This window comes from Pipistrellus kuhlii, unplaced genomic scaffold (assembly GCF_014108245.1).
Source record: "Pipistrellus kuhlii isolate mPipKuh1 unplaced genomic scaffold, mPipKuh1.p scaffold_m20_p_4, whole genome shotgun sequence".
Taxonomy (NCBI): domain Eukaryota; kingdom Metazoa; phylum Chordata; class Mammalia; order Chiroptera; family Vespertilionidae; genus Pipistrellus; species Pipistrellus kuhlii.
The window spans coordinates 89,676,107-89,703,784 of record NW_023425540.1 but is presented as its reverse complement, the minus strand read 5'-3'; the positions used below and the strand labels follow the sequence as shown (position 1 = coordinate 89,703,784).

The following is a 27,678-nucleotide window of genomic DNA, read 5'->3' as shown; positions in this document are numbered from 1 at the left end:
AAATGAATTCATACCTGGCTGGCATGGCTCGGTGGTTGATCGTTGACCTATGGACCAGGAGGTCACAGTTTGATTCCTGGTTGAGGCACATCCTCAGTGTGGGGTGTGGGAAGCAGCGATCAATCGTTCTCTCTCATCATTGATGTTTCTGTCTCTCTCGTCCTCTCCCTTCCTCTCTGAAATCAATAAAAATGTATTTTAAAAAATAAAATGAGGTCATAAACAAATGATCAAAAAATGGAACAGCCTGTCAGGAGTTCGATGATATTTTAGAACAGGTGGTGCCTTCTGGCTAATATGACTGACATTAACACTCCCTTTTTTCTTTTATTAACCAGTCACTGTATGAATGGGAACAGCAGGATGGCACAGCAAGCTCATGTTTTACCAGCTTCCATGGCTATCATTGGTGGGCTGAGGTACCTGTGGATTACAGCCTTCTCACAGGAGCCCAAGTGAGGAAAGGAACAGATCACCATGAACTGGCAGACAGAACCTCCCTCCGCGCTGCCTCCATGGCCACCATGGCTCCAGGAGTCTCCAGATGACGGGGAAACTGGACCAAAAAGACGCCTACTCCTGGCCATTCTGCCTTGGTCAGAGGACCAGGTTGGAGAGCACTGAGTTGGACTCATCCCTGGCTTCCTGCGGCCATCTCTGCTTCTCTGTCCATGGCTACAGCTGGGTTGAAGTGGCTGGTGGTGGCCAGTGCTGCCCTCCTACACCTCCATGCTTGGGGCAGCTGTGCTTTTACGTGGGCCTCCCAGAGTCTAGAAAGTCAGCCTCACAAGGTGAGTGGAGTGTAAAAGTGGGGTGAGAACCAGGGCTGCTCCCCAGGAGGTCAAATTCCCCAGGAGGTCAAAGTCTGTAGCTGCCTTTCCTGGTCTCCTACGGGCACCTTCTCGTTTCCACAGCTGGGACTCTGTGCATCTCAGGCCCCTCCCTGGGGCAGTGCCAGGCCTCTGGGTGGAGAATGGAGGCAAGGCCCTGTGTGTGCCACCATCAGGGGCCCCGCATAAGCAGGTAGGACAAGCGCAGTGTCTTTCACTGATGGCAGGCCTGACAAGGTGGCTGTTTGGAGGGCAGTTAGGGGAAGGCTGAGGCACTGGTGAGGATGGTTCAGTAGAAGCCTTTCTCCTCATACACCTGAGCCCCCCACAAGCTCTCACTGTGCATGTCCCGTCCCCCAAGAGAAGAATTTAGCTGAAGGACTATTACAGCTTATGGTGGCCCATGGTGGTGCAGGGAGAAGCACCAGGGGCGTGTCCTCCCCACTGGTAGAGCCACACACCTCTGTCCTGCACTCGGAGGTGCAATACTCAGAGCATGGAAAGTGGGCAGAGAGCTGGGGAATGGTGGACATGGTGACTAAGGATGTGGGGAAGACAGCAGGAGCAGCCTTTCCTAGCTGGCTCATCCAGAAAGGAGTGGCAGAGTTGGAAAAGATGCCCTCTTTTGGGACTCAGGCGTGAGGTTCTGCGGTGAGAGCTGTGGTGGCCTCTATGTTGTGTGGCAGCACATGTGTCAGGCCCTGGGGCCATTTGCCCTCATGTCCTACTGTGCTTGGGCACAGGTGGTCCCCTTCTCTCAGCGGAGAGAAGCCTATGACAGAGCAGAGTCGTTTTGAGCTCTGCTTTCTGGCCAGGCCTCACTGAGTATTGCTCTGAAGGCTCCTTCGTCCATGGAGCTCCTCCTCCCTTCTCATCGGGAGCTGTAACTTTGGTGCTTCCTTATCTCTCATGCCTCTGTCCTATCAGGATTTGGGACATGGAGGCTGAGGAGAATGGCCCATGTCAGAAGCCTGTCCTTTCAGTTATTCATCAGAGAGGACCAAGCTAGCTCCCCTGTGTGAGATGCTCACAGTTAAGTGAGACAACCAGCATAGCTGAAGAGGGTGCAGTTCTCAGAAACCATCATTACCCATCTGAAGCCATCATTGATCATTTGGCTGAGGAGGCAGAGTCCCCAGAAAGGATGCAGCCCTAGTGCTGGCAGTCACAGGCACCCAGGCTTCTCCCCCACGAGTGAGTTAATAGTCCTGAGCTGAGGATGAATGCTCCTGCTGTGAGATGAACTTCTGATATATTGAATTGTCATGCCTTGGTGCTGTGCCATCTCACTTTTAGGACTGGCTCATGAGGACAAATACCATAGGGTTCATATGAGCATACAGAGACCTTCGATCCTGGAGCTTCTTGGTTGGGCAGAGGGGAATGGGCTGAGTCCCATCTGGCTTCCCACTGGCTTACCTCCATATGGGACATTGTAGCTCAGAGATGGCCACGTGGCCTGTGCTAGTTGGACCAGCTTGCCTAGTTATTAACCCACATCCGTTCCAACTCTCCAGTTTAGTGATTCCTTCCACGTAATGAACACCTGCTTCTGGCCGAGGAGTAGCTTGCAGTGGACCACTGCCTGCTGAGGACTCAATGGCCACAACTCAGAAGGCATCAGCTTGAAGGTCTGCAGTCACTCCAGCAGCCACGACTCAGAGGGGAGCTCAAGGAGGTAAGCCCTGCTTCTTGCACTGGCTTTTCCCCTCGGGGCTGGGTAAGGTGGCCGCCAAGAGGCAGAGAAGCTAGAGGAGCTCTGCACAGTTGTGCAGGGCTGGGAAGACCAAGCCGGGAATCTGGGCATGTGAGGAATCAGGGCCTGAGGGCCAAGATTCCTGGAGGAAGGAGGCCAGAGAAGTACAGTTGGCTCCTGCTTTTCCTTCTGTAGAGCTTCAGCCTTGGAAGGAAAGGGGGTGCTGTGAGAAGCTTTTTTGTGGGAGAGACGGGGCGGAGGGGAGGCGCCTGGGAACTTGGAGAACGTTTCCAGGGCAGCCTTGTTGGGAACATGGCTAGCACACTGGGAGGCCAATCAGTAGCGTTCTGCGGCGAATGAAAATCTTTAAGAGCCTTGGGATTATTATTAGGAATACGAGTATGTTTGTGCTCATGGACTAAATCTAAAGGTGTATTGACTTCTCCAACATAACCTGAGAAAGACCCCTGCTTCTCTCCTGAATGCAGAGCACAGAAAAGGAGCATCGAGGGGCAGGGTGATTGGGGAACCAATAGAGGCTTGTCTGTGACTTGCAAAGGGGAGGCATACGTTGTTGTTCAGGCCTCGCGTCCTGTGGAACAGTGCCGCCTGTTCCACTGACGTTCTGAGCATAGGCATGGCAGGGTGAGGAAGCAGGGGCTGCTGCTGAGCGTGACTGTGAAGCTGTCTTGGATTGTAGCAGTTCAGATGTCTGTTCTGAGAAAATTTCCATTCTGGGTTAATGGTTTCTTTATAATGAGGGTTGGTGACTTGTGGCTGGACCAAGGCCAGTGTGCTCAGTTGAGAGGACTGCTGACCCGAACAGGTTGATTGACAGGGTTAAAGCAATGTCACAGCAAACAGGTCAGCCCTTTATCTATAGTAAAGGATGCAAGCCCCTTTGCCCTCTAAAATGCTGTCCGTTGGCAAACATGACTGTGAGGGGAAGGAGTGATCCTGGGTGGAGGCTGACCGAAGGGGGCTTGCTTGTGGGGCCACAGTAGCCGTCAGCTCCTGGGAGCTTCTGGTCAGTTCAGGCCGGGTGCCCAGAGGCCCCGTGGAGGCCTCGCGGTGTCCCTCACGCTTCAGGACAGGAGGCCGTGCTGTGTCCCTGAGGAGGCCACGCGGAAGGGAAGTTCGCTCTCTGTAGCCAGGAGGGCTGCCCAGGAAGGTGGGGAGCAGGAGGCAAGTGCATACCCCACTGCATCCAGCGTGGTCCGTGGAGCGCCTCCTGCGTTGTAGGCAGTTTCAGGCGTGGACGGCGTGGGCCGGGGCTCTGCTCCTGTGGGGCTCCTGTTCTATCGGGTCCAGAGGCCAGTGTGCTGAGTGAGGCCTTACGTGGATAAATGAGAGCAAACACATTAAAACAAAGAAAAGTGATAAGGGTCATGAAAAGTGACACTGGGAGCATGTGGATGGGAAGAGAACAGCCTCCCTGAACAAGTGACATTTGAGCTGAAATGGGGATGGCAGAGTGGCCCTGGCCCTCCAGGCAGAGTGGAGGCCCTGAGCCAGAATCACTCCGGTCTTGGTGAGCACCATCTATCATCGGAAGGACAATGAGAAACCAATGATGGTTTGTAAGCAGGGGAACAACATGATCTGGTTACACGTTCACCAGGTGTGTGGAAGGACCAGTGTGGTGGCTGCAGAACCGGAGGAGTGCAGGCTGGGGATGCATTTGGGACAGAGCTGAGGGAAAGGGGGGACCCAGATTTGGGTATGTGAGCATCTGGATGGAGGCTGGGCCATGGTGTGAGTGCAACCAGAGATTCAGTCTGAAGTCTGGTCCTGCTGCGGCAGGTCGGCTAAGCACGCTGGAGTTGAGTGGAGATGTCCCCGCTGCAGGCGAGTCAGGGTACTTCCTGAGCAGGTGGGAAAACACTGATCCTCAGGACGTGGCAGCTGATCATTGTCTATCAACCCACAATGTCTGACAATTTGAAATCTTTCTTGTCCTCCACATCCATTTTGCCACCAATTTCTGTCCTAAAGCTACAGTTCTCCTCACCTCATTATCCCTTTGCTCTGCCCACCTTCTTCCTTTCCCACAAGCCAACCTGCTCGCCTTCCCTGCTCCTGAGCCCAGCCTTGCGCCTCGCAGTGACCAGACGCTCTTTCTAACTTGCAAAACTGGATATTTAAAGCGTTTTGAGTTATTTCGTTTTTGATATTAACTTTTTGTTATCATTTCTAATGATGCATTGTATTCAGTTGCATAGCTTGTGAAATTTTTGAGTCAACTTTTTTTTTAATTAAAAATTTCGAAATATTTAAAAATAGACACTAGCCGAAACCGGTTTGGCTCAGTGGTAGAGCGTCGGTCTGCGGACTGAAAGTCCCAGGTTCGATTCCGGTCAAGGGCATGTACCTGGGTTGCGGGCACATCCCCAGTGGGGGGTGTGCAAGAGGCAGCTGGTCGATGTTTCTCTCTCATTGACGTTTCTAGCTCTCTATATCTCTCCCTTCCTCTCTGTAAAAAATCAATAAAATATATTTTAAAAAAATAGACACTAATATAATGAACCTTCATGTACTCACTATCCAGCTTTAGGGCCAACATTTTGAAGCAAATCCCAGACATTGTATCATTTTATCCTTAAATGTTTCAGTGTGACTTTGAAACTAAGGATTATTGAAAACATAACCAGAGTGACATTACCAAACCCAACAATCTAATAATTTCATTACTTAGCAATCAGTGTTTTAATTTCCCTGATTACATCTTAAGTGATTTGTTTTTTTTAAACTGGTCAAAGATATTGTTTTATAAGATCCTGAAAAGGATGACATAATTGCATTTAGTGATATATTTCAAGTTTCTTTTAAATCTGTTAGTTTCTCCTTTCTTTCTTCTCTTTTTTCCCCTTGAAATGTATTGGTGAGACCACCCTTGGTCCTGAGTTTCCCTCAGGATGGATTGTGCTGTGTACCCAAAATGCTGGTGACCATGAACTTCTGCCCCTAGAGTTTGATCAGATTCAAGATGGCCTCCGCAAGTTTCTTCCTATGTGCTGTTGTAGTCTCTGGTCTGGAAGCTGGTTGTAGCCAATGATAATCAGAGCCTCCATGAAGGGTTGCAAATTGTGGAGCCTGAAATTCTAGCATCCTTCCTCACTGCAGGCTGTAGTGCTCCGTAAAGAGAAGTGTGACTCAGGAGTGCCATGTACATTCTCTGACTTCGTTTGCCAGTTTGCAGAATAACAGGTTTGCTCCGTTGGTGATTGGTGAGTTTTTTACATCAGTACGAACTTGCATGCATAAATATAATTGAGATGTTTAATCTATTAAAATTTGTACACTTGAAATTATTCATCTCATTAACAGTTCATAGACTTGAAAACAAGATATTTAGCATGTTGTAAATAATGAAGGCTATAAAAGAAAGTACATCAGTATAGTAAGATATATGATTTAGTAATGTCAGTATGCACACCCTTAAGTATGTTAAATCCCAAACATTCTTAGTTGAGAGCACCTCTACTTAAAGTTCAATATTTTAAGGGACCCTAGGCCTAAAGAAATACCTAAGTTTTACTTATTAAGTAAGTCCAAACAACATAGTGCTTATATCCTAGCTATTTACAGTAGACATTTGGAAAAGTAATACAAATTTAAAGAAAAAAATTTTTTCATTTCATTTTGTAAGTAGCCACAACTATGCCTGTCAGATTTTTCTTGAATCTTGTATCATATTAAACATGGCTACTCTTTTGCCTGTTCTACAATGATTTCACACAGTATTTGCTTTTCAATAACTGCCAGAAACCTAGTTTTGCAGAAACATGAAATCAGGGAAAGGGATGTAGTCAGTTATGTTGAAATGATGAGGTGTCCAATCATGTTGAGAATCACTATCCCTCTCAGAAGTAGAATGGAGCCTATGGAGCCAGAGTTCACTGGGGCTAAGGCTGCCTCACACACTTTTGGGAACCAGAGCTCTGGGCCCCACCCGCTTCCCTCTGGCTGTGCCTGTCCCTCTCCCCTGGGCCACACAGCTCATCACCCTGGCCCCCACAGCGCAGGGATGGTCACTAGATCTTGTCACGCCTGACAACCAGCCCCAGTGCTTAGAGGATGCTTTTCTTCATCCTTTGATTTCAGCCACTTCAGAGCTCAAGACTTGGCTCCAGCTTCACTGTGATATGCCGTTTCCCCACCTGTACTGGGGCCTGTCAACCAAAAAGGTGGCCGACTCTCAGGGTTAATGTCAAAATAGCTCACCCAGACCAGAGAAAGTGGTCTGTTGTCAGTGCCCTTTTCCCTGCTGATGTGACTTTGAAAAATGCCAGAAGCACCCTTTCCTTCCCTGGCACCCTCCTGCGTTTTCAGTGTGGGACCCGGTGCAGGTGGAGTGTAGCCCCAACTCCTGCCATTGGTGTTGGGCTTGGCCCTGTTGCTGGTTAAGACCAAGAAAATGTAGGAAGAAATGACAATGTGCAAATTCCAAGCTGAGGCATCATGCTTCTTTACCCCTGTGGGAACTGTTAGGTGAGCATGCTCTGGTAGCTGCAGCCACTTTGGCCTTGCCCCAGAAGTGGTCCAGAGCCATCCCAGCTGATCTGTGGCCTGTGAGTGAGAAAAAGTTGCCTATTGTTGTACACATTGAACTTTGGGGTTGCTTGTTAGGCAGCAACGGCTGACTGGTAGAAAGAGAAAAGATCCATGAGAGGAAGGTAAAAGAGTGCTGGAAAGACACTCTGAGAGGGTTGTGTTCTTAGGGATGGATGGATTTTTTAAGGAGATGTGAAATGATTCGTCTGTGGAGTGATGTTATATCCATTGATACTTAAAATAATCCTAAGAGGAAAGCAATCGTTTTATCCCTTTACAGATGATTATTGAGGCTCAACGTAGTTGAAGGTGCGCTGGGTGAGCCTGTTCCAGGCCCCAAATCCCTGACCCCCCTGGGCTGGGCTCTTCCCCAGGCTGTGCTGCCTCTCACAGGCCAACTCTATGAGGGCAACCAACATGGCAACAGAGCTTGGCACTTTGTACCAGTGGGGCCTTTTCCCCCGTGTGCTGGGGAGAGGGCGAGACTGTAGCTGGGAGCCCCCCCAGCAGAAGGGGTAGCATTGGTTCAGAGGAGAGCCAACAGACAGGTGCCTGTGTCCCATGTGCTGAGAACTGGAGGGGCTGTACCCCTGTGGTGCTGGACCAAGGCCCCATCTAGTTTTGCTCACATGCTCCCCTCAACGTCTGGCGAGTGTGTCCAGGAAAGAAACTCCTGGAAGAAAGTGATCTAGGCCCATGTCTTGCTTGGTTGACATCTGGATTTTGATTTGCTTAGAGCCATCCCAGCCCTGACAGGTGTGGTTCAGTTGGTTAGAACGTCGTCCCATATACCAGAAGGTTTTGGTTTGACCCCTGGTCAGGGCACATGCGGAAGGCAAACGGTCAGTTCTCTCTCACAGTGATGTTCCTGTCTTTCCCTTCCCCTCTCTCTGAAGTCAATAAGCATGTCCTTGGGTGAGGATTAAAAAGAGAGAGAAAAGAAAGCTACCCCAGCCTCAGGGATTGAGGACAGGAGATTCAGCGATCAAACCTTTGCAAGACTGCAGTGGGGCTGCTGGCAGCTGGAGGACCAGCCCTTGCAAGGGACACATGAGCTGGCCGGCATTCCCACTGACAGCCAGAGCCGTCCATCAGCATGTTTTCATTACTTCAGAGGCTCTGGTCTTGTGAAGCTGATTTACCAAATGAAGTTTTTAATCTCCGCTGTGTCCCTTGCTTCATGACCAGCTTGCCGGATTGTGGCACTTTTGTGACTTAGGCCTTGGTCCCTACCGACTACTGCTCTCAAGCCCCCCTTGCTCCCAAACTCTAGCCCCAGGCAGCCCTACACACTCCATGGCAACAGAGTGGCAAGACCCTTCCATCCCAGAGAGGGACCCTCCCTCCCCACTTGGGGCAGAGCCCCCCTGGATGGGGTGGTGGGCTTCATAGTTGCACCCCAAAAGGTATCCATGTCCTGATTCCTGGAGCCTGTGAGCCTGAAATCTGGAAGCTGAAGCTTACATGGCAAAAAAGGACTTTGCGGATGTGATGAAGGAACAGATGGGGAGACGGTATCTTTAGGAGGGGGCAGACTGCAGGTGGAGGCAGAGATTGAAGTGCTGTGGCCACACTCCAGGACACCAGGAGTCCCTGAAGCTGAAGAGGCAGAAGGACCCTCGCTCAGAGCCTCTGGAGTGCGGCCCTGTTGACACCTGGACTCCAGTTCCATTAGGTGGACTTTGGACTCTGCCTTTAAAACTGTTAGAGATTAAATTTATTTTTTAAGCCACCAAGTTTGCTAATACAGATTGGAGTCAAGAGTTCCAAAAAGAAATGACTGGCCCAGGGCCTGTTGGGAACCCTCACAGACACTGCCTACCACTCCGCCTGGAACACACAGGCCCTCCTCCTCCCTCAGGAAGGCTCTCTACTGCCTGGCCGGCAACCGAGGTGGGTCCCACAGGCCCCGCCCCTTCCAAGCCTTGAAACTCCCAAGGCTGAATCACACTTGTACTCCATAGAGCAAGCATGTCAACCATGCGGCCGGTGGAGTTTGACATGCTTGCCATGGAGCCCCAGTTTTTAGCCAAGTTGCCTGCAGCGTATGGATTAAGCAGGGTTGGGAGTGGTGAGAGACCTAGTGTGCTCCAGGGCCACCACAGGCTGTGTGCGTGATGCAACGTGGGATATCTGGCTTTGACCCCTGGCTCCAAGGTCACCTCAAGTCCTGCATACTGGAGGGCAGCCAGGACCCGCCCTCCGGAGCACACCTGTTCCCCACTCCTGGGAGAGAAGCATGTGTGAAGGACACACTAGCCTTTGGCCCAATTACTAGATTTTTTTTAAACTACGTGCATCAGGTGCTCTTTTTACAGCACCGAAAGCCTGTGCCTGTTCAAATAAACACATGCCAACCACTCACCTACGGGGGAGACCACACAGGCAGCGCCACTGTTCTGCATCAGTCAGGTGATGCCCGGAAAGGCTGCAGCCACCTGAGCCTTTAAAACGCAGGCGCCACGAGCATTCCGTGTGGGGATTCAGAGCTGTAGCCGCTCTGCGAGGGCCTCTCAGCTGTGTTTCTGAATACACTTCCCTCTGCAACTCATTTTTATTTTCTTAAAGGAACCAAAGGAGAAAACTGATACCAAAGAATATCAATTCCTGGTTCTTGGCAGCATACCATCACCTTTGGTAGAAGTTCCATTTCAGGTGAGTGTGTCTAGTCTCAAGAGCTGTTGCCGAAACCGGTTTGGCTCAGCGGTAGAGCGTCGGTCTGCGGACTGAAAGGTCCCGGGTTCAATTCCGGTCAGGGGCATGTATGTTGGTTGTGGGCACATCCCCGGTAGGGGATGTGCAAGAGGCAGCTGGTCGATGTTTCTCTCTCATCGACGTTTCTGGCTCTCTCTCTTCCTTCCTCTCTGTAAAAAAAATCAATATATATTGGAAAAAAAAAAAAAAAAAAAAAAAGCTGTGTGACTTGTGGCCCGTTGGCGGGCAGGCACTAAGCCCACAGGCCTGTGGGGTCCCTCAGGGTGACTGGCCACGCTGGGAGGCTCGCTGGCCAGACGGTGCCTGGAGCAGGGAGGGCAGGGAGCCATGTCCCACTGGCCCGAGCGCCGCCTCAGGCTGAGGACCCTTCAGGGCTTCTCTTCCGGTGGGTGGAGGGGTGAGAGGACCCAGGTTCGCTCTCAGCGTGTGGCCAGAGGGTGGAGGCGCTCCTGGCTGCTTGGGACTCCCATGAAGTCAGTTACTCAGCCTTGGGCTCCACCAGCCCTGAGTGGCTGAACTGAGGGAAGATGGGGCACAGTCTTCTCTAATCCAGACCCACATGCCAATGTCCCTCCTCCAGAATGAAGGGAGCCAGGCTGATGGGGGTGCTGCTCACCCTGACTGGGGTGCTGCACGTGGTCCTGCCCCTGAGAATAGCAGCCTTCAACATCCGGACTTTTGGGGAGACCAAGATGTCTAATGATACCCTCTCCAACTACATCGTGCAGGTAGGTCCAGGCCAGTGTTCAGTCCTGAAGGCAACCAGACTGTTAGGCCCCTGCTCTCAGCCCAGTCAGCTGTGGGGACAGGGCCCTTATCACCACCTGATGTGAAAGCATCCTGAGCTTGGCTCCTGCAGGGACTTGGAGTGGGCAGGGCCTGGACACCCCAGTCTCCGTCTAACCTGCACTCGGCACCACTGTGGCCCTGTCCTTAGATCCTGAGTCGCTATGACATTGCCTTGGTCCAGGAGGTCAGAGACAGCCACCTGACGGCCGTGGGGAAGCTGCTGGACAGACTCAATCAGTGCGTGAGGTGGCAGGGCCCTGGGGAAGCACATGGGGACAGCGATCACCCTTCAGGGCATGAGCCCACTTGGGCCCCAGGGACACTGATGTGGGCAGGAGCCGCTGGAGGTGGCAGGGTGGCCCCTAAGGGGCACATTTGTTCCTCCGCCTAGGGATGACCCCAGCGCCTACCACTACATAGTCAGCGAGCCGCTGGGTCGCAGCACCTACAAGGAGCGCTACCTCTTTGTGTTCAGGTAAAACCCAGGTGCCCCGCCCCTAGGCCGCTGGCGGAAGTCCAGGTGTGGGGCAAGAAGTGGCGGCCAGAGTAGGGGCTGAGTTGGGCCTCACCACCTGGGCGAAAGGAGCTCTGGGCTTGGTTCTGTGTGCTGCCCCAACTTAGACCGGGCACCATGCCCACAGCAACAGGTGGGTTTGGCAAGAGCCCCCAGCCCCAGGCTAAGCTCCCTCTGGCTGGCCTTCTGCAGGCCTGACCAGGTGTCGGTGCTGGACAGCTACCTGTATGACGACGGCTGCGAGCCCTGTGGGAATGATACCTTCAGCCGAGAGCCAGCCGTTGTCAGGTTCTCCTCCCCATTCACCAGTGAGTGCTGCTGCCAGAGGCTCCTCTGCCCTGCCCGGCCACGGCCCTCCCTGCCTTCCCAGACCCCGTGAGAGCCACAGCACGTGCCCCCACCATGCACCTCTGTGGGGAGCTGGGTGCCATCCCCATTCCTAGTGCTTTGGTCTTACATTTAAGTTACTTAGAGTCTACCCACCCCTCACTACCCGTCCCCCCTCCCAGCCCTAAACACACAACAGCCGGGCCAGTGCACCCTGGGAGCACCGCGCGCCCACCCCCTTGCTTAGCACGACCCCCTTCTCCACAGCGGTCAAGGAGTTTGCCATCGTCCCCCTGCATGCGGCCCCACAGGATGCAGTGGCTGAAATCGACTCTCTGTACGATGTCTACCTGGACGTCCGGCAGAAGTGGGGCTTGGAGGTGAGGCCCACACATGGGGTTGCGCTCTTAGGGCCCCGTGCTGTCCCTGGCCAATCAGCTGGTGTCTCCCGGCAGGACATTATGCTGATGGGTGATTTCAACGCTGGCTGCAGCTACGTGACCCATTCGCACTGGTCGTCCATCCGTCTGCGCACAACCCCCACCTTCCAGTGGCTGATCCCCGACACCGCCGACACCACGGTCACGTCCACGCACTGCGCCTACGACAGGTGAGCAGACCTGCGCTGTGGGTCCTGCAGGCCCAGGGTGGGAAGGGGCACTTCCACAAGCAGCTTGGGTTTTCATCTCAGCCCGGCTCCAAAAATGGTTCCCTAGACCTTTGAGGAGACTCACCCTCCTGAGCTTTGGACCACTTTTGAAGTAGAATAAGCAGCATTCCTTAACTTTCGGAAAAGCCACGTAGGGTAACACAAAGCTAGTCTCCTCTGGGCGGTCTCTGGCACACTCAGACCTGAGCCTGGCCAGGTACAAGGCTGGCCTAGGTGGGGCTGGGGTGCCTTCCCTGAGTAGTGACACCCAGGGGCCATAGAGGCCAGATGGGAGCTGAGGTTGAAGTGCACAGAGCTGGACAGCGGGGGACTTCCTTGTGTCTGGCACTGCAGGATTGTGGTCACCGGTACTCTGCTCCAGAATGCCATTGTTCCCGACTCCGCTGGTCCCTTTGACTTCCAAGCTGCATACGGACTGAGCAACCAGACGGTAGGCCGCCATTCTCAGCCTGGAGCTCTACTGGGGGCCTCGGTCGAGGGGCGGAGTGAGATCCGGACCAATGGGACTCGTAGCAGCCGCTGCTCTTTTCACTGACTTGAAAGGACCACTGTCCGCAGCCTGGGAGCCTCCTCCCAGGATGAGACAGTGCAGGATGGGGTGCAGGTCCTGGCCCTCAGGGAGGCCTGCACAGGGCACCCCTCTGCTCACTGCATGTTTCTCCACAGGCCCAAGCCATCAGTGACCACTACCCCGTGGAGGTGACGCTGAAGAGAGCCTGACGAGAGCAGGCCGGGGCCCCGCCCGACCTCAGCTGCTCTCGCTGGCCGGTGGCTGCTGCTGGGGACCTGCACAAGGGACTGAGAACGGCGGCTGGTGCTGTTCTCACCTTCAGGTTCTGGGGAAGGAGTTTAGGAAACCAGTGCGAGTTCCCTGAGCACAGGGCCAGCGCCCCTCTCTCCCCTCCCTACTGCCCCCCTGACCACTATTCCAGCTTGAGGAAGAGGATGGAAAGTAGGCCTTTTCTCACTGTCCTGCATCCATGTCAGCATGGGGTTGTAACTTACCCTGTCAGTATGCACACCAAGCCCAGCATTTAGATGAAGAAACATCTTTTAATTTAAGTAAATAAAGCTCAAAAGGGGGTGTTCTCATTGGTGGCATCCAGTCATTCCTTCCCGCGCTCCTCCCACGACAGAGCACAGTTCCACTGTCACTTCCCGGAGCCCGGACAGTGCAGGGAGGGTGTGGGCTCTCACCGCTGCCCCCTGGACAGCAGGGCCCAGACATCAGTGTCGCTCCAGGGCCTTGACCAGCAGGTTGTTCAGGCGGTCCACCATGGGTCGGGGGTCATCGACCAGCCCTGCTGCAATCATGGCGTTCTCATAGATCTGAAAGGCAGGTGTAACCTTGTTATGGGATGGGGCCTGTCCTAGCTCCAACTCAGGGAAACTTTAATTGGAGAGAAGGAAGGAAGAGAGCTTTCCTTCTTCAAATAGGGTTTTAGAGGAAACGGCCGGCTGTCCAACCTCAGAGCCAGGTGCAGGCTCACAGAACGGGCAGCCCTCTGTTCTCACGCTCTCAGCCAGCCTCCAGGAGACTCACCTGATCGGCAAGCAGCTGGGCCAGGTCAGGCTCACTCTCTCTCAGCTGGCTGAGCTTCTTGATCAGCATGTGCCTGCAACAGAAACCCCCAGAAGTGAGCTCAGGGCTTCTGAGATGTTGGAGTTATTAGAACATTCAAAAAAGTGTAATAGGACAGACAGTCCAGTATAAAAAAATAAGACACATAAAAATTTAGGAAGATGTAAATAATCACTGACAGATGAGATTATTATTCCTAAAGAAACACTCGAGTTTTGATATTAGAAAATGCAGTAAGTACTAAAATTAATATAAACTTAAATACTGAAAGGAAAGAAAGAATTTAATGTATAAAAAGGCATATATCAGTGCTTGGAGACCATAATTAAAGATGAAATCTTCCCTAGATTAATACACACACATATATTTTTTACACTAGGAGTTTAATTTTATACCTAAACAATCTAATATAAAATTCATAAATAAAAGTAATATGGAAGAAAAGAGCCAGGAGAAGGTGGAGGAGGAAGTCCCAGATGCCAGTAAATAGTTTAATTCTGGAAAATGAAAAGGCAACAACTAAATGCAAAAAATGTCAACAATGTATAAAAAGTCTCTCTCTCTCTCTCTCTCTCTCTCTCACTCTCACTCTCACTCTCACACACACACACACACACACACACACACACACACGCGGGAAGTTCACTTGTACCTGATAAAAGAAAGCATTCACAAGAGGGAAAGAGACGGGATAACTGGCCAGCCAACCAATAAAATTGGATTCCACCCTAACCGGTTTGGCTCAGTGGATAAAGCATCAGCCTGTGGACTGAAGGATCCCAGCTTCTATTCTGGTCAAGGGCATGTACCTTGGTTGCAGGCACATCCCCAGTAGGGGGTGTGCAGGAGGCAGCTGATTGATGTTTCTAACTCTTTATCCCTCTCCCTTCCTCTCTGTAAGAAATCAATAAAATATATATTTAAAAAATAATAAAGTTGGATTCCCACCTGATTCTTTAGACTAAATTCCAGGAGGATCAAATGTTAAACGTAAAATATTAGAAGAAAATGGAAAAAATAATCTCAGAAGGAAAAGCCTTCCAAGCAGAATAACAAACCCATAAGTCAAAAATAAATTGATATAATTCTTACAATACAAAATTTTCAATGTTTTCCTGCACAGGAAAAAAAATACCATAAATAATAGTGTCTGACCTTACTCATAAGAAATGTATATTAAAATTCTAATTTAATTATTTCACTATGAGAATGGCAACAATTGAGAAGTTTGCTAAAACTGAAGGCATTGGGGAAACATAAATTTGTCTAACGTTTATAGAGGACAACTGGAGTCAATAAAAATTAAACATGGATGGTGCTCTGAGACTTAGCACTTACTTCTCTTTCCTCACAGCACTATTAAACCAGATTTCGGACAGGAAGGGAGAGGTAGAAAGAAAAACATCAATGATGAGAGAGAATCATTGATAGGCTGCCCCTGCTTGCCCCCTACTGGGGACTGAGCCTGCCATCTGGGCATGTGCCCTGACTGGAATTGAACCGAGGACCCTTCAGATCCACAGGCTGACGCTCTATCCACTGAGCCAAACCAGCGAGGGCAGAAACACTTTTTAAAAAGAAAGTGTTCCCTCCTCTCTCTCTAAAATCAATAAAAACATGTTTTTAAAAAAAGAAAAAGCGGAGAGGATCCAAGATGGCTGCTCGGGTAGACACCTAACCGCAGCAGCTCACAACAATTTCAATGGAATACAACTAAAATGTAGAGTGGACATTGCCCAGACATACAGGTGGTCGACTGACTGAAAACTCTACAATAGGAAGGTGGGAGAAAGCCAGAGGGAAAGTCAGAGGAGCTGAAAAAAGAGCCTAAGGTACGGAGACATGCTGCGCGCTCGCACGTTCGCGCGCACCGAGAGGTCGCAGCCGGAGAGGAGGAGAGGGCTGGGTGCTGCCTGGCATTCCCTAGCAGGAAGGAAATGAAACCCCCAGCCTGGGCTGAACCCCCGAACTGGCAGCGCTGAGCCCCATTATGGGCCAGATTCTGGGGACCCAGGCTCCGGCAGGGGGAGACGGGGCTGGGAGGCTGAATCCCAGGGGAAAAACGAAAGGCGGGGGCCCCCGGAGTCGCGCGCTTTGTGCGCAGAGGACTGAATGTAGACTCTGATGCTGGATTACCCTAGCCGGAAGGAACAAAGCCTCCGGCGGCGCTGAGCCTCAGAACGGAGCGCCCCGAACTCCCGGTCTGGGCCAGTCCCTGGGGACCCGGGCCCGGGCACGGGGAGATGGGGCTGTGAGGCAAAATCCCGGGGACGGCGCGAAAGGCGGGGTCCCCCGGAGTCGCGCGCTTTGTGCGCAGAGGACTGAATGTTGACTCTGATGCTGGATTACCCTAGCCAGAAGAAACAAAGCCTCCGGCGGCGCTGAGCCTCAGACCGGACAGCCCCGAACTCCCGGTCTGGGCCAGTCCCTGGGGACCCAGGCTGGGCAGGGGGAGACGGGGCTGTGAGGTGGAGTCCTGGGAGCGCGGCGAAAGGCCGAGCCCCCGGAGTCGCGCACACTGCGCGCAGAGGACAGTCTGTTGACTCTGATCCTGGACTCCCCTAGCGGGAGAGAGAAAGAAAGCTCCAGACTGGAGGATCGTGACTAGGAGCAGGAGCCAGCGCTGGACACCTGCCAGCCGGGTGCCAGCAAGGAGCCGGGCGCCGGGGCCTCCAGGCGGGGGGGTGCCCCTGAGCCTTCGACCGCTGAGCACAGGCAACAGAGCCAAGGACCGGGGATGCTTCCTGGGCGGCGCCAACCCCAGCGACAGGCTGAAGCAGCGCAGGAGCCCGCGGAGAACAAAGGGGTGCCACAGGCCAACCTGCTGAGATTCCAGGACGGGAAGGAAGAAACAATAGAAGTTCTCAATGTGAAGAAATCAAGTGAGAGCAAATGATAGTAAAATTACTTAAGAAAGAATGCAAAGTATATCTTGAAAAATCAAAGACTAAGTCAGAACTCAACTCACCAGCCAACATTGCAACATAAATGCGTTTTTTTAAAAAAAGAAAGTAAGAAAGAAAGAAAAAGGGACAGAATGTTGGAACAGCGGCGACCAGGCCTAGAGTGGCCAGGCACAAGGCAGTGGCAGCCGGGCCCAGAGCAGCAGTGGCCAGGCCCCAGAGCAGCAGCAGCCAGAACCAGAGCATCAACGGCCAGCACTGGAGCAGCCAGACCTGGGGCAGGGGCAGCCAGGCTTGAGGAAGAGGCGGCCAAGCCCAGGGTGGCCAGTCCAGGAACACCCAGACCCGGAGTGGCCGGGCCCGAAGAAGCCGGGCCCAGAGCAGCCGGGTTGGGAGCAGCCAGGCCCAGAACAGCAGAAGCCAAGCCCAAAGCATCCAGCCCAGGTGCGGCCAGGCTCGGAGCAGCCGGGCCTGGGGCAACTGGGTCCAGAGCAGCCGGGTCTGGTGCGGCCAGGCCCGGAGCAGTGGCTGCCAGGCTGGGAGCGGCCAGGCCCGGAGCAACCGGGCCTGGTGCGGCCAGGCCCGGAGCAGCGGCTGACAGGCTGGGAGCAGCCAGGCCCGGAGTGGCCGGGCCCGGAGCAACCGGGCCCAGAGCAGCCGGGTCGGGTGTGGCCAGGCCTGTAGCAGTAACAGCCAAGTCCAGAGCAACTAGGTGGGGAGTGGCAGTGACCAGACCCGGAGCAGCGACTGCCAGGCTGGGAGCGGCCAGGCCCGGAGCAGCCGGGTCTGGTGCGGCCAGGCCCGGAGCAGTGTCTGCCAGGCTGGGAGTGGCCAGGCTCGGAGCAGCGGCTGCCAGGCTGGGAGCGGCCAGGCCCGGAGCAGCCGGGTCTGGTGCGGCCAGGCCAGGAGCAGCGGCTGACAGGCTGGGAGCAGCCAGGCCCGGAGTGGCCGGGCCCGGAGCAACCGGGCCCAGAGCAGCCGGGTCGGGTGTGGCCAGGCCTGTAGCAGTAACAGCCAAGTCCAGAGCAACTAGGTGGGGAGTGGCAGTGACCAGACCCGGAGCAGCGACTGCCAGGCTGGGAGCGGCCAGGCCCGGAGCAGCCGGGTCTGGTGCGGCCAGGCCCGGAGCAGTGTCTGCCAGGCTGGGAGTGGCTAGGCTCGGAGCAGCGGCTGCCAGGCTGGGAGCGGCCAGGCCCGGAGCAGCCGGGTCTGGTGCGGCCAGGCCAGGAGCAGCGGCTGACAGGCTGGGAGCAGCCAGGCCCGGAGTGGCCGGGCCCGGAGCAACCAGGCCCAGAGCAGCCGGGTCGGGTGTGGCCAGGTCTGTAGCAGCAACAGCCAAGTCCAGAGCAACTAGGTCGGGAGTGGCAGTGACCAGACCCGGAGCAGCAACTGCCAGGCTGGGAGCAGCCAGGCCCGGAGCAGCCGGGTCTGGTGCAGCCAGGCCCGGAGCAGTGGCTGCCAGGCTGGGAGTGGCCAGGCTCGGAGCAGCGGCTGACAGGCTGGGAGCAGCCAGGCCCGGAACGGCCGGGCCCGGAGCAACCGGGCCCAGAGCAGCCGGGTCGGGTGTGGCCAGGCCTGTAGCAGTAACAGCCAAGTCCAGAGCAACTAGGTGGGGAGTGGCAGTGACCAGACCCGGAGCAGCGACTGCCAGGCTGGGAGCGGCCAGGCCCGGAGCAGCCGGGTTTGGTGCGGCCAGGCCCGGAGCAGTGTCTGCCAGGCTGGGAGTGGCCAGGCTCGGAGCAGCGGCTGCCAGGCTGGGAGCGGCCAGGCCCGGAGCAGCCGGGTCTGGTGCGGCCAGGCCAGGAGCAGCGGCTGACAGGCTGGGAGCAGCCAGGCCCGGAGTGGCCGGGCCCGGAGCAACCGGGCCCAGAGCAGCCGGGTCGGGTGTGGCCAGGTCTGTAGCAGCAACAGCCAAATCCAGAGCAACTAGGTCGGGAGTGGCAGTGACCAGACCCGGAGCAGCAACTGCCAGGCTGGGAGCGGCCAGGCCCGGAGCAGCCGGGTCTGGTGCGGCCAGGCCAGGAGCAGCAGCTGACAGGCTGGGAGCAGCCAGGACCGGAGTGGCCGGGCCCGGAGCAACCGGGCCCAGAGCAGCTGGGTCAGGTGTGGCCAGGCCTGTAGCAACAACAGTCAGGTCCAGAGCAACTAGGTCAGGAGCGGCAGTGAACAGACCCGGAGCAGCGACTGCCATGCTGGGAGCGGCCAGGCCCAGAACAGCCGGGTCTGGTGCGGCCAGGCCAGGAGCAGCGGCTGACAGGCTGGGAGCAGCCAGGCCCGGAGTGGCCGGGCCCGGAGCAACCGGGCCCAGAGCAGCCGGGTCGGGTGTGGCCAGGTCTGTAGCAGCAACAGCCAAATCCAGAGCAACTAGGTCGGGAGTGGCAGTGACCAGACCCGGAGCAGCGACTGCCAGGCTGGGAGCGGCCAGGCCCGGAGCAGCCGGGTCTGGTGCGGCCAGGCCAGGAGCAGCAGCTGACAGGCTGGGAGCAGCCAGGACCGGAGTGGCCGGGCCCGGAGCAACCGGGCCCAGAGCAGCTGGGTCAGGTGTGGCCAGGCCTGTAGCAACAACAGTCAGGTCCAGAGCAACTAGGTCAGGAGCGGCAGTGAACAGACCCGGAGCAGCGACTGCCATGCTGGGAGCGGCCAGGCCCAGAACAGCCGGGTCTGGTGCGGCCAGGCCCGGAGCAGAGGCTGCCAGGCTGGGAGCGGCCAGGCCCAGAGCAGCCGGGTCTGGTGCGGCCAGGCCAGGAGCAGCAGCTGACAGGCTGGGAGCAGCCAGGACCGGAGTGGCCGGGCCCGGAGCAACCAGGCCCAGAGCAGCTGGGTCAGGTGTGGCCAGGCCTGTAGCAACAACAGTCAGGTCCAGAGCAACTAGGTCAGGAGCGGCAGTGAACAGACCCGGAGCAGCGACTGCCATGCTGGGAGCGGCCAGGCCCAGAACAGCCGGGTCTGGTGCGGCCAGGCCCGGAGCAGAGGCTGCCAGGCTGGGAGCGGCCAGGCCCAGAGCAGCCGGGTCTGGTGCGGCCAGGCCAGGAGCAGCAGCTGACAGGCTGGGAGCAGCCAGGCCCGGAGTGGCCGGGCCCGGAGCAACCGGGCCCAGAGCAGCTGGGTCGGGTGTGGCCAGGTCTGTAGCAGCAACAGCCAAGTCCAGAACAACTAGGTGGGGAGTGGCAGTGACCAGACCCAGAGCAGCAACTGCCAGGCTGGGAGTGGCCAGGCCTGGAACAGCCGGGTCTGGTGTGGCCAGGCCCAGAGCAGTGGCTGCCAGACTGGGAGCGGCCAGGCTTGGAGCAGCGGCTGCCAGGCTGGGAGCGGCCAGGCCCGGAGCAGCCGGGTCCGGTGCGGCCAGGCCCGGAGAAGCGGCTGTCAGGCTGGGAGCAGCCAGGCCCGGAGCGGCCGGGCCCGGAGCAATTGGGCCCAGAGCAGCCGAGTCGGGTGTGGCCAGGCCTGTAGCAGCAACAGCCAAGTCCAGAGCAACTGGGTCAGGAGCGGCAGTGACCAGACACGGAGCAGCTGGTTGTGGAACAAACCAGAGCAACAGAGGCCAGGCCCGGAGCAGCCTGGCCCAAAACAGCTCGCTCCTCACCTGTCCCTGCCCCACGGCTGCCTCTCAGACATGGCTGGAAACTTTTGCGGGAACTTGAGGGTCTGCTGAATCAAGTGATGAAGGCTTAGATCTGGATGTGTTGAGTTAGTATAGTCCTGGGGTGTTGATCTGTGAGTGCCTTGGGTGGGGCCTGGATGAGGCTGGTTGTCCTATTAGGAAATGTCTTTTGTGTGAAGTGTATCATTGGGCATGTGGAGGTATTATTGATATGAGAAAATGCTAAGTAACAGATTTGCTATCTGAAAAGGGATTTACTATCGGGGAAAGGGAGGGAGGAAGAGACTGAACATAAACTGTGCACCAATGGATGAGGATGAGGGGGCAGAGGGTGGGGTGGGAACCTGGTGGAGGGGGGAAGAAACGAGGAACCTGTGTAATAATATGAACAATAAAGATTGATTTAAAAAAAAAAAAAAAAAAAAAAAAAAAAGAAAAAGCAAGGTGGGACCCCTGTATAGCAAGTTGTTACTTGTGTAACGGTGGAAACCACAGATAAATCTGTTAGCGCACACACAGTATCTTTGAAAAGAAATGCAAAACATAATGTGGCTGTATTGGGGTAGGAGGGAAATTTCACTGTAAACTTTGATTCTTTTGAATTCTTAACCATGTGAACTTACTACAATGTTAAAGGCAAATAGCATTTAAAAAAAAAAGAAAAAAAAAAGCTTTCTGGCAATAGAAAATACTTTTGTGCCAGAACTATAGGCACCGCATCCAGGGACTCAGCTGGAAGCCACATTCCTTCCTGGGGAGGGAGGCACTAGTGCCGCTATGGAGGTGTCTGCTAGCCACAAGCCAATGGAACATCTTTCACCCAGTAATTCCATGCCTAGTAATGTGGCTCAGAAAATGTAAAAGGCAGTCCAGCTTATTCCCCATTAGTGTACAAAAAAAAAGTTTATGGTTATAAAGCAACACAGAAAAATACTTGAGAAAAATGAAAATATTAGACATGTACTATATTAAAAAAAAAAAAAGAGAGAGAGAGAAAAGTCCAAAAGAAAATATACCAAATTGGCCACAGTGAGTTGTGGGGGATAAGACGATGAATTTTGTTTAAATTTCTTTAACATTTTTGGTGAACTATTTATGTAATTTCATTTAAAGATTATTGTATATAAAGTAAAATAAAAACCTGTTTTCAACAGTTAGAAAATGAAATTTCAAAATATCCAATAAGACACATCAAAGAATAACTACAAAAAATGTGTAGGAATTCTACAGAAAACATAAGTTACCAAAAGACATAAAAGAAGACCTAGTAAATACATATTATGTACATGGAAGGAAAGAATTGACCATAAAGATACTAATTCTTGAAATTAATGTACATACACATGAGGACCTAGTAGCCAAGACATCTTTGAAGGAAAATAAAGGGAGTGAGCAGTCACTTATTGGCTGCGAAGGCTTGGGAAAAGCTTAGTTAAGACAGTGCGGTACCGCTACAGACAGACCAACAGACCAGACACGTGTAGATACTTGATACTCTATGATGCAGAAGGCAATTTAGATGGCTGGGGTGGGGGACAAAATAAATTCATGATTTTGGTGACGGATTTCTTAAGAACCAAAAAAGCACTTAATTTATGAATTTGATATTAAAATTAAGAAATTATCAAAAGACATCTTAATGCAGGTGAAAAGATAGAGTAGGAAGAGATTTGCAACTAATAAATTATGTAATATAATTACAAATCAAATTTTAAAAAAAGAACCAACAGGAACTATATATATAAAAAGGCTAATATGCTCAGTGTCTGACCATTCCACTGGTAGCTATGATGAGCACTGACCATCAGGGGGCAGATGCTCAATGCACAGGCATGGAAACATGGAACAGACTGATGAATCACAGGATTGGGAGTAAGAGATTAAACAAAAATCTTATATGCATACTAGAGGCCTGGTGCTGTGCACCAGTGGGGCCCCTTGGCTTGGCCTGGCCTGTGGGGATCAGTCAGAATCCAACAGGCCCGAGGAGTCCCGGATTGCAAGAGGGCACAGGCCAGGCCGAGGGACCCTATTAATGAGTAAAGTCTTATCCTTTCTCAGGTTGGGAGAAAGCCAAGGCCAAGGCCTTAAGTAAAAGTGGAGACCTGTGGGTTCTCACGCTCTGCTGGGGGGAGCTGGCACCAGCCTGCTGGAAGCGGCTGGGCATGACCCAGCCTAGCTAAGCATATGGCAGTTTCACATCTGGGTGCACAACTTGGAGAAACTCACATATGCACACGTGTGTCAGACAGGGACAAGAATGTTCAGAGCAACTGTTCCCAACAGCCCCAAACAGAAACTACCCAAATGTTGGTCAAAACAGAATACATAATAGTGCTGGGGCAGATTCAACCCATGAATAGTACTCAGGTATGAAAACAAACCATAGCCCTAACTGGTTTTGCTCAGTGGATAGAGCGTCAGCCTGCGGACTGAAAGGTCCCAGGTTCGATTCTTGTCAAGGGCATGTACCTTGATTGCAGGCACATCCCCAGTGGGAGGCCTACAGGAGGCAGCTGATGGATGTTTTTAATTCTCTATCCCTCTCCCTTCTTCTCTGTAAAAAAAATCAATAAAATATATTTTTTTTAAAAGGCGGGAGGGGACACACACACACACACACACACACACACACACACACGCGTGCGCGCGCACATAGCTTCCCTCCACAGGGACAGAGGTCTCTCACACACTGAGTTAAGAAAGTAAGACTTCACATTAACAGGCAAAACAGTTGGTTAAGGATGCACAGAGAGACCATAAAGCAATTATCACAAAAGTCAGGACTATGGTTACCTGAGAGGGACAGAATTCTAATGGCATCCGAGGGCCAGCAAGGTCGTTGCTTTTTTAACTTTACATGGTTAAACTGAACAGTTTATGAAGTTAAACTGAACAGTTTAATTATACAGGTACTGTGTTTATAAGCTTTATGCATTTTCCCTGTGTTAGGAGTAAAAACACAGTTTTAAAGGAGCAGCGGCAGGTCAGAAAGCAGCTTGCTGTTCCTGGGCACCGAGGGCCCGGGCAGCCGGCGCCTCACCTGGGGTTGATCTCCAGGGTGGGCTGCAGGAGCTGAGCGCGCTCCTCCTGGGTCTTGGCCAGCTGCTGCATGCGCAGGAAGTGCCGGGCGGCCCCCATCTCCAGCACGGTGATCATGGCGGGGTGGGTGTCCAGGCGAAGAGTCACCTGTCAGCAGGGCCAGGGTGAGGGGTCCAGGTGTGAGGCTTCCCCAGATGACAAGGCCGAACACAGGTCTCCAGGGATGAACCTCAGACCTCCCTCCCAGCCGTCCGCTGACGAGAAGGGAACCTGACCTGCAGCCCAAGCTCCTAACAGCATCCCACTTGGGGGATCCCTCTTCTGTCCCCCAAAGTCGTTTCCAATGTGTCAATTCCTACCCAACATCCATCTCACCCGGTGTCCTCTGCACCTCTCCCCTCCACAGTCACTGCCAAGTCCTATAGCAACTAAGATCACCTACGCCGGCTGCTCCATCTCCCCACCCAGCCTGTCTGCAGTCCCTTCCCACACTCCCGTCTTCCAACTCTGAAGCCTTCCTGCAGACGTCTCTCACCCACTCCTGTCTGTGGCCCCCCCCGGCCTGTCTTCATCAAATACATCTTTCCCAACAAGCGGTCACAAGCCCCTCCCTGGCCAGGCCTTCCCCTTCGCCCACCCTCCAGCCTCTGTCTCACACCGGAGCCTCTGAGCCTGCTGGGCCCACAGCACGCCCTTCCGGGAGCACAGTGCTGAGAAGAACCTGGGCTCTAACTCAATCCAGCTCCATGACGTCCGAGCTGTATGACCTGGGGATGTGCTTTGCCTGTCTTTCACAGGACGAGGATAGTTCTACCTGCCTCACAGTTATCTGAGGCTTACATGAGTCCCTAGAGTAAAGGACGGACACAGTGAATGTTACACAGAGAAATCCCTGCTGCACGCCTTGCTTCTCGATGCTCCCTGCTAAGAGCCCCTCCTCTTTCAATCTGTGCCCACCCCTCCCCCGCAGAGTCCTGCTGCTACCTCCTCCGGAGCCACATGAGCCCACCTCCCTGCTCTTCACCATCCCCACCCTGCACACCTGCCTGTCCCTTGGGGCGACTCCTGGACGAACCTGAGCCGGTGACCTGGACACCTGTTCCCTGGTGGCTGGCTTTTCTCTTGCAGCTCTGAGCTGGACCTCGATTCTAGGTCCCTGAAGTCAGAGCCCCAGCTGGACTGTAAGCTCCCCACGGGCTGGACTGGAACCCCTTGTGTCCTACGCTACCACAGGTCCTTTGGGGTCTGGACCAGGCTAGCACTGGGGTGGCCAGCTGGAAGCCCTCTTCTCGGCTTCTACTTGCCCACCAGGCCATTGGCTGTTCACCTTTCACTTTCTACTTTTTAGTTCCCACCTGTGCTACAAAGTGGAGGAAACAAGTCAGCTGAGCTTGCCTGTCCTGCCCCAGCAACGCCCCTGGACACACGTGACTGCACACACGTGAGCTCATACGCAGAAGTGGCAGTGACACGTCACAGCTTCAGTCGCCACTGAGAGGACGCCCCAGGCCAGCACTCAGAGCCGGCAGGCTGCCAGGGCTGTGGGCAGTGGAGCACGGGAGCCGAGCGTGGCCTGACCCAGACCTCACCTTCACGTTGGTGACACGCGACCCCAGCACATTTCTCATCCAGGCCATCAGGTCCTCTGCCTCCTTTTCTGACAGGCGGTCATCAGCTTGAGGAGAGATGTGAGTGAGCTCAGAGGCCGTTCCCTTTATCCCCATCCCACTGCCATGGGGGCCTGAAATGTCGCCATTCCAATGCCAAGTGTCCGACTGCCCCACCCACCCTGGTCATTGGCACAAAGAAGCCACCAGAGACGCTGTCATCTAAAATCCAGCGGGTACAACTGAACCTCAGAAGGACATTTTTTGATGCCCTGAGGCCCATGTGGTTTAATTACAGCTTTAAGAAGATATTTTTGGATTATCCTAGGAAATCAACTGGAAGAGGCACTGGAGGGACCTGGGAGCTAAAGGGGAACATTTTCTGTTAAACATTAAGGTGTTCCCAAGCTGCTGCCTTTGTGCAGGTCAGTGACCCCAGACAGACAGGAGAACAGAAAACCCTATAAACTCATGTGAGGACAGAAGAGGCCCCGCAACAGGCGTCAGCCCCGGGGCCGTCCCAGCCTCACCGGCACCCAGGCCACCACCCACCTCTGCCGAGAGAGAAAGGATAGGACCAACCTGGAGATTTGTCTTCAAACTTCTCCTCCTTGTAGTGATCAACAACGATGTCCGTTTCCACGGAGATGAGCTTCTTCTTGTCAAACTCACGGAGGTGAAGCAAGGTCAGCTCATCGAACTGCTCGTAGCAGAAGAGCACCTGGGAGGCCGAGGACACCTCCATCAGGCGTGGAGGGACTCCGCCCACAGAGCGAGGGCGTGGGAGTGAGGGCTGCAGGCTGGCCCAGGCCTGGCCCAGCCGCGCGGGTGCTGCTGGGGGCCCTGGGCCTCGGCAGATGAGGCGGACTGCCAGAGGCTGGGAAGGGAGGCTCTGGCTGCCTTAGTGGCTGCAACAGTGATTCTACTTACAGAGAAATCACCATGTCACCTCCTACAGGGACACACAAACTAGATGGCAGCCTTCCGCCTGGGCCTCTGTGCCCCCAGACGTGCGGCTTTCCCAGATGCTGGCCACGTTCACTCATTTTCCCTAACCAGAGACCCCACCCCACCCCACCTTATCCCCTGACCTGGCCCCGGCAGCTTGTAGGGATGCAGCCTGCCCTGGTGCTCACCCACCTCCATGTTTTTCTGCTTCATGGCCTCATAGTAGGGTGAGTGCTCAGCCAGCTGCCGGTTGGGGGTGCACAGGTAGTAGATGTTGCGGGTGCCGGCCTGCATGCGACTGGCGTAGTCCATGAGGCTGGTCAGCTGCCCAGCGGGCAGTGCTGAGGACTCATATCGCAACAGCTTTGCAATATCCTCCTGAAAACAGACAAGAGCAGGTCACTGCTCGCTCCACATCCTCACTCAGGAAGCCTCCAGAGCATCTGGGCACTGACACGGGAAACCTCGGGCTGAAGGGAGATGTCTGCCGGCTGCCCCCAGGCGAATGGTCCCCGATGTTCTGCAGCCGGGGCAGCGCCCACAGGAGCCTGGCCCAGGGATGGCATCTAGCCAGGTCTGGGAGTCCCCACATCAAAAGCTCAGGAACCTCAGAGCACCTCCCACCTCAGGCGGCACAGGGCCTCACAGAGAGGGGCTTTTTGGGCAAGCTGTGTGCACCCCAGGAGTGGCCAGACCGTCCCCATGGTGGAGACTGCTCCTGGTGGTGCGGTTTGATCGGGGCACACACCAGGCTGCGGGTTTAATCACTGGTTGGGCTTATACAGGAGGCAACTGATCAATGTTTCTCACATTGATGTTTCTCTCGTTCTCCTCCTTTCCCTTCTCTCTCAAATCAATAAAAACATATCCTCAGGTAAAGATTTAAAAAAAAAAAAGGCCAAAATATATTTATTAAGAATCATATCATACATGAAGTAGTGCTGCACGGTGAGTGAACTGCAGCCCCAGCAGCACCATGTTAAAGGCGTTCACCCCTCACCTGATGGACATGCCCTGACTGGGCACAGCGCCCCCGCCTTCCCCGCCCGGGGAGCCAGAGCCTGGCCCTGGCCGGGCCTCTGTGACCTGAGCCCGAGCGAAGCCTGTGGAAGGAGCCCACACCCCCCCCCCCTCCTTCCAGCCTAGGTGAGAGGACGGAGGGAGATGACCTAGTCCATAGGACCAGGTGAGGACACTGAGCAGCTGCGTTTACTGGCCCCGGCACAGTAGCTGAGGAGCCCAGACACGCCAGTGTCATGTCCCGGGAGCTCAGGTTTCTGGCCTCCACCAGCTTCCTCCACAGCCCAAGGCAGCAGAGAGAAAGGCCCAGAAACCTGGACCCTTACCTTTTTTTTTTTTTTTTAAATTTATTTCTTTATTGACTTCAGAGAGGAAGGGAGAGAGAGATAGAAACATCAATGATGAGAGAGAATCATTGATCGGCTGCCTCCCGCATGCTCCCCCCTGGGGATGGAGCCCACCACCCAGGCATGTGCTGTGGCCGGAAACGAACCTGGGACCTTTCAGTCTGCAGGCCGACACCCCATCCACTGAGCCAGACTGGCTAGGGCTGGACCTTTACCTTGACCTCCTGTTCAGCGGTGGTCACAATGCCCTCTCTCATGAACAAGCCATAATCTTCAAAAAACTTAGCGTATGTCTCAGGGTCTTTTTTACTCTGGTCAATGAAGAATTTTATCAGCCTCTGTTGTAGGACGTCCCGGAGTTTCCTACAGCACAGAAATGAATTTGTCATGAACAAGCAGCTTCTATGAAATAGTAACAGCCAGAGGCATGGAAAATGTTCCGCTCCACTAATAATCAAATTAGTGAAAACAACATACCATCTGGCCAAATTTTACAGAACAGGAAAAGAAAGGGTGACCCTTGGCAAACACCA

The 27,678-nt window shown here is 54.1% G+C and overlaps 2 protein-coding genes and 1 long non-coding RNA gene across 5 annotated transcripts in view; 2 read left to right on the top strand and 1 right to left on the bottom strand.

The window, feature by feature from the left end:
* Positions 1-8,009, top strand: part of LOC123651174 — a 34,480-nt gene extending 26,471 nt beyond the window's left edge. Inside the window, exons 2-4 of one of the 3 annotated variants that reach the window (XR_006739704.1) lie at positions 339-791; positions 2,348-2,508; positions 7,977-8,009. This is a non-coding gene — a long non-coding RNA (uncharacterized LOC123651174). Of the gene's footprint in view, positions 1-338; positions 792-2,347; positions 2,850-7,976 lie in introns of those variants that run through there. The other 2 variants (XR_006739703.1, XR_006739702.1) reach the window with 2 other exon arrangements.
* A 1,581-nt stretch (positions 8,010-9,590) lies between these two features.
* DNASE1 (deoxyribonuclease 1) lies at positions 9,591-13,187 on the top strand. Its single transcript, XM_036409909.2, has 9 exons — positions 9,591-9,735; positions 10,376-10,523; positions 10,733-10,821; positions 10,976-11,059; positions 11,291-11,406; positions 11,693-11,805; positions 11,881-12,035; positions 12,429-12,525; positions 12,762-13,187. The coding sequence occupies exons 2-9, from the start codon at positions 10,377-10,379 to the stop codon at positions 12,813-12,815; spliced, it is 855 nt and encodes a 284-aa protein (XP_036265802.1). The 5' UTR covers positions 9,591-9,735; position 10,376; the 3' UTR covers positions 12,816-13,187.
* The window catches only part of TRAP1 (TNF receptor associated protein 1), a 49,555-nt gene continuing 35,005 nt past the window's right edge, over positions 13,129-27,678 (bottom strand). The window contains exons 12-18 of the mRNA XM_036409838.2: positions 27,361-27,508; positions 25,971-26,156; positions 25,413-25,551; positions 24,813-24,898; positions 23,225-23,370; positions 13,639-13,711; positions 13,129-13,424 (exon numbers count right to left, since the gene is read on the bottom strand). Coding sequence (XP_036265731.1) covers positions 13,323-13,424; positions 13,639-13,711; positions 23,225-23,370; positions 24,813-24,898; positions 25,413-25,551; positions 25,971-26,156; positions 27,361-27,508 — 880 coding nt within the window. The 3' untranslated portion in view covers positions 13,129-13,322. The remainder of the gene's footprint in view (positions 13,425-13,638; positions 13,712-23,224; positions 23,371-24,812; positions 24,899-25,412; positions 25,552-25,970; positions 26,157-27,360; positions 27,509-27,678) is intronic.

Coding starts and splice junctions, on each gene's coding strand:
- DNASE1 (XM_036409909.2), top strand. CDS start 10,377: ATGAAGGGAGCCAGGCTGATGGGGGTGCTGCTCACCCTGACTGGGGTG. Junction 10,822..10,975: donor CTGCTGGACAGACTCAATCA/GTGCGTGAGGTG, acceptor TCCTCCGCCTAG/GGATGACCCCAGCGCCTACC. Junction 11,806..11,880: donor GGCAGAAGTGGGGCTTGGAG/GTGAGGCCCACA, acceptor GTCTCCCGGCAG/GACATTATGCTGATGGGTGA.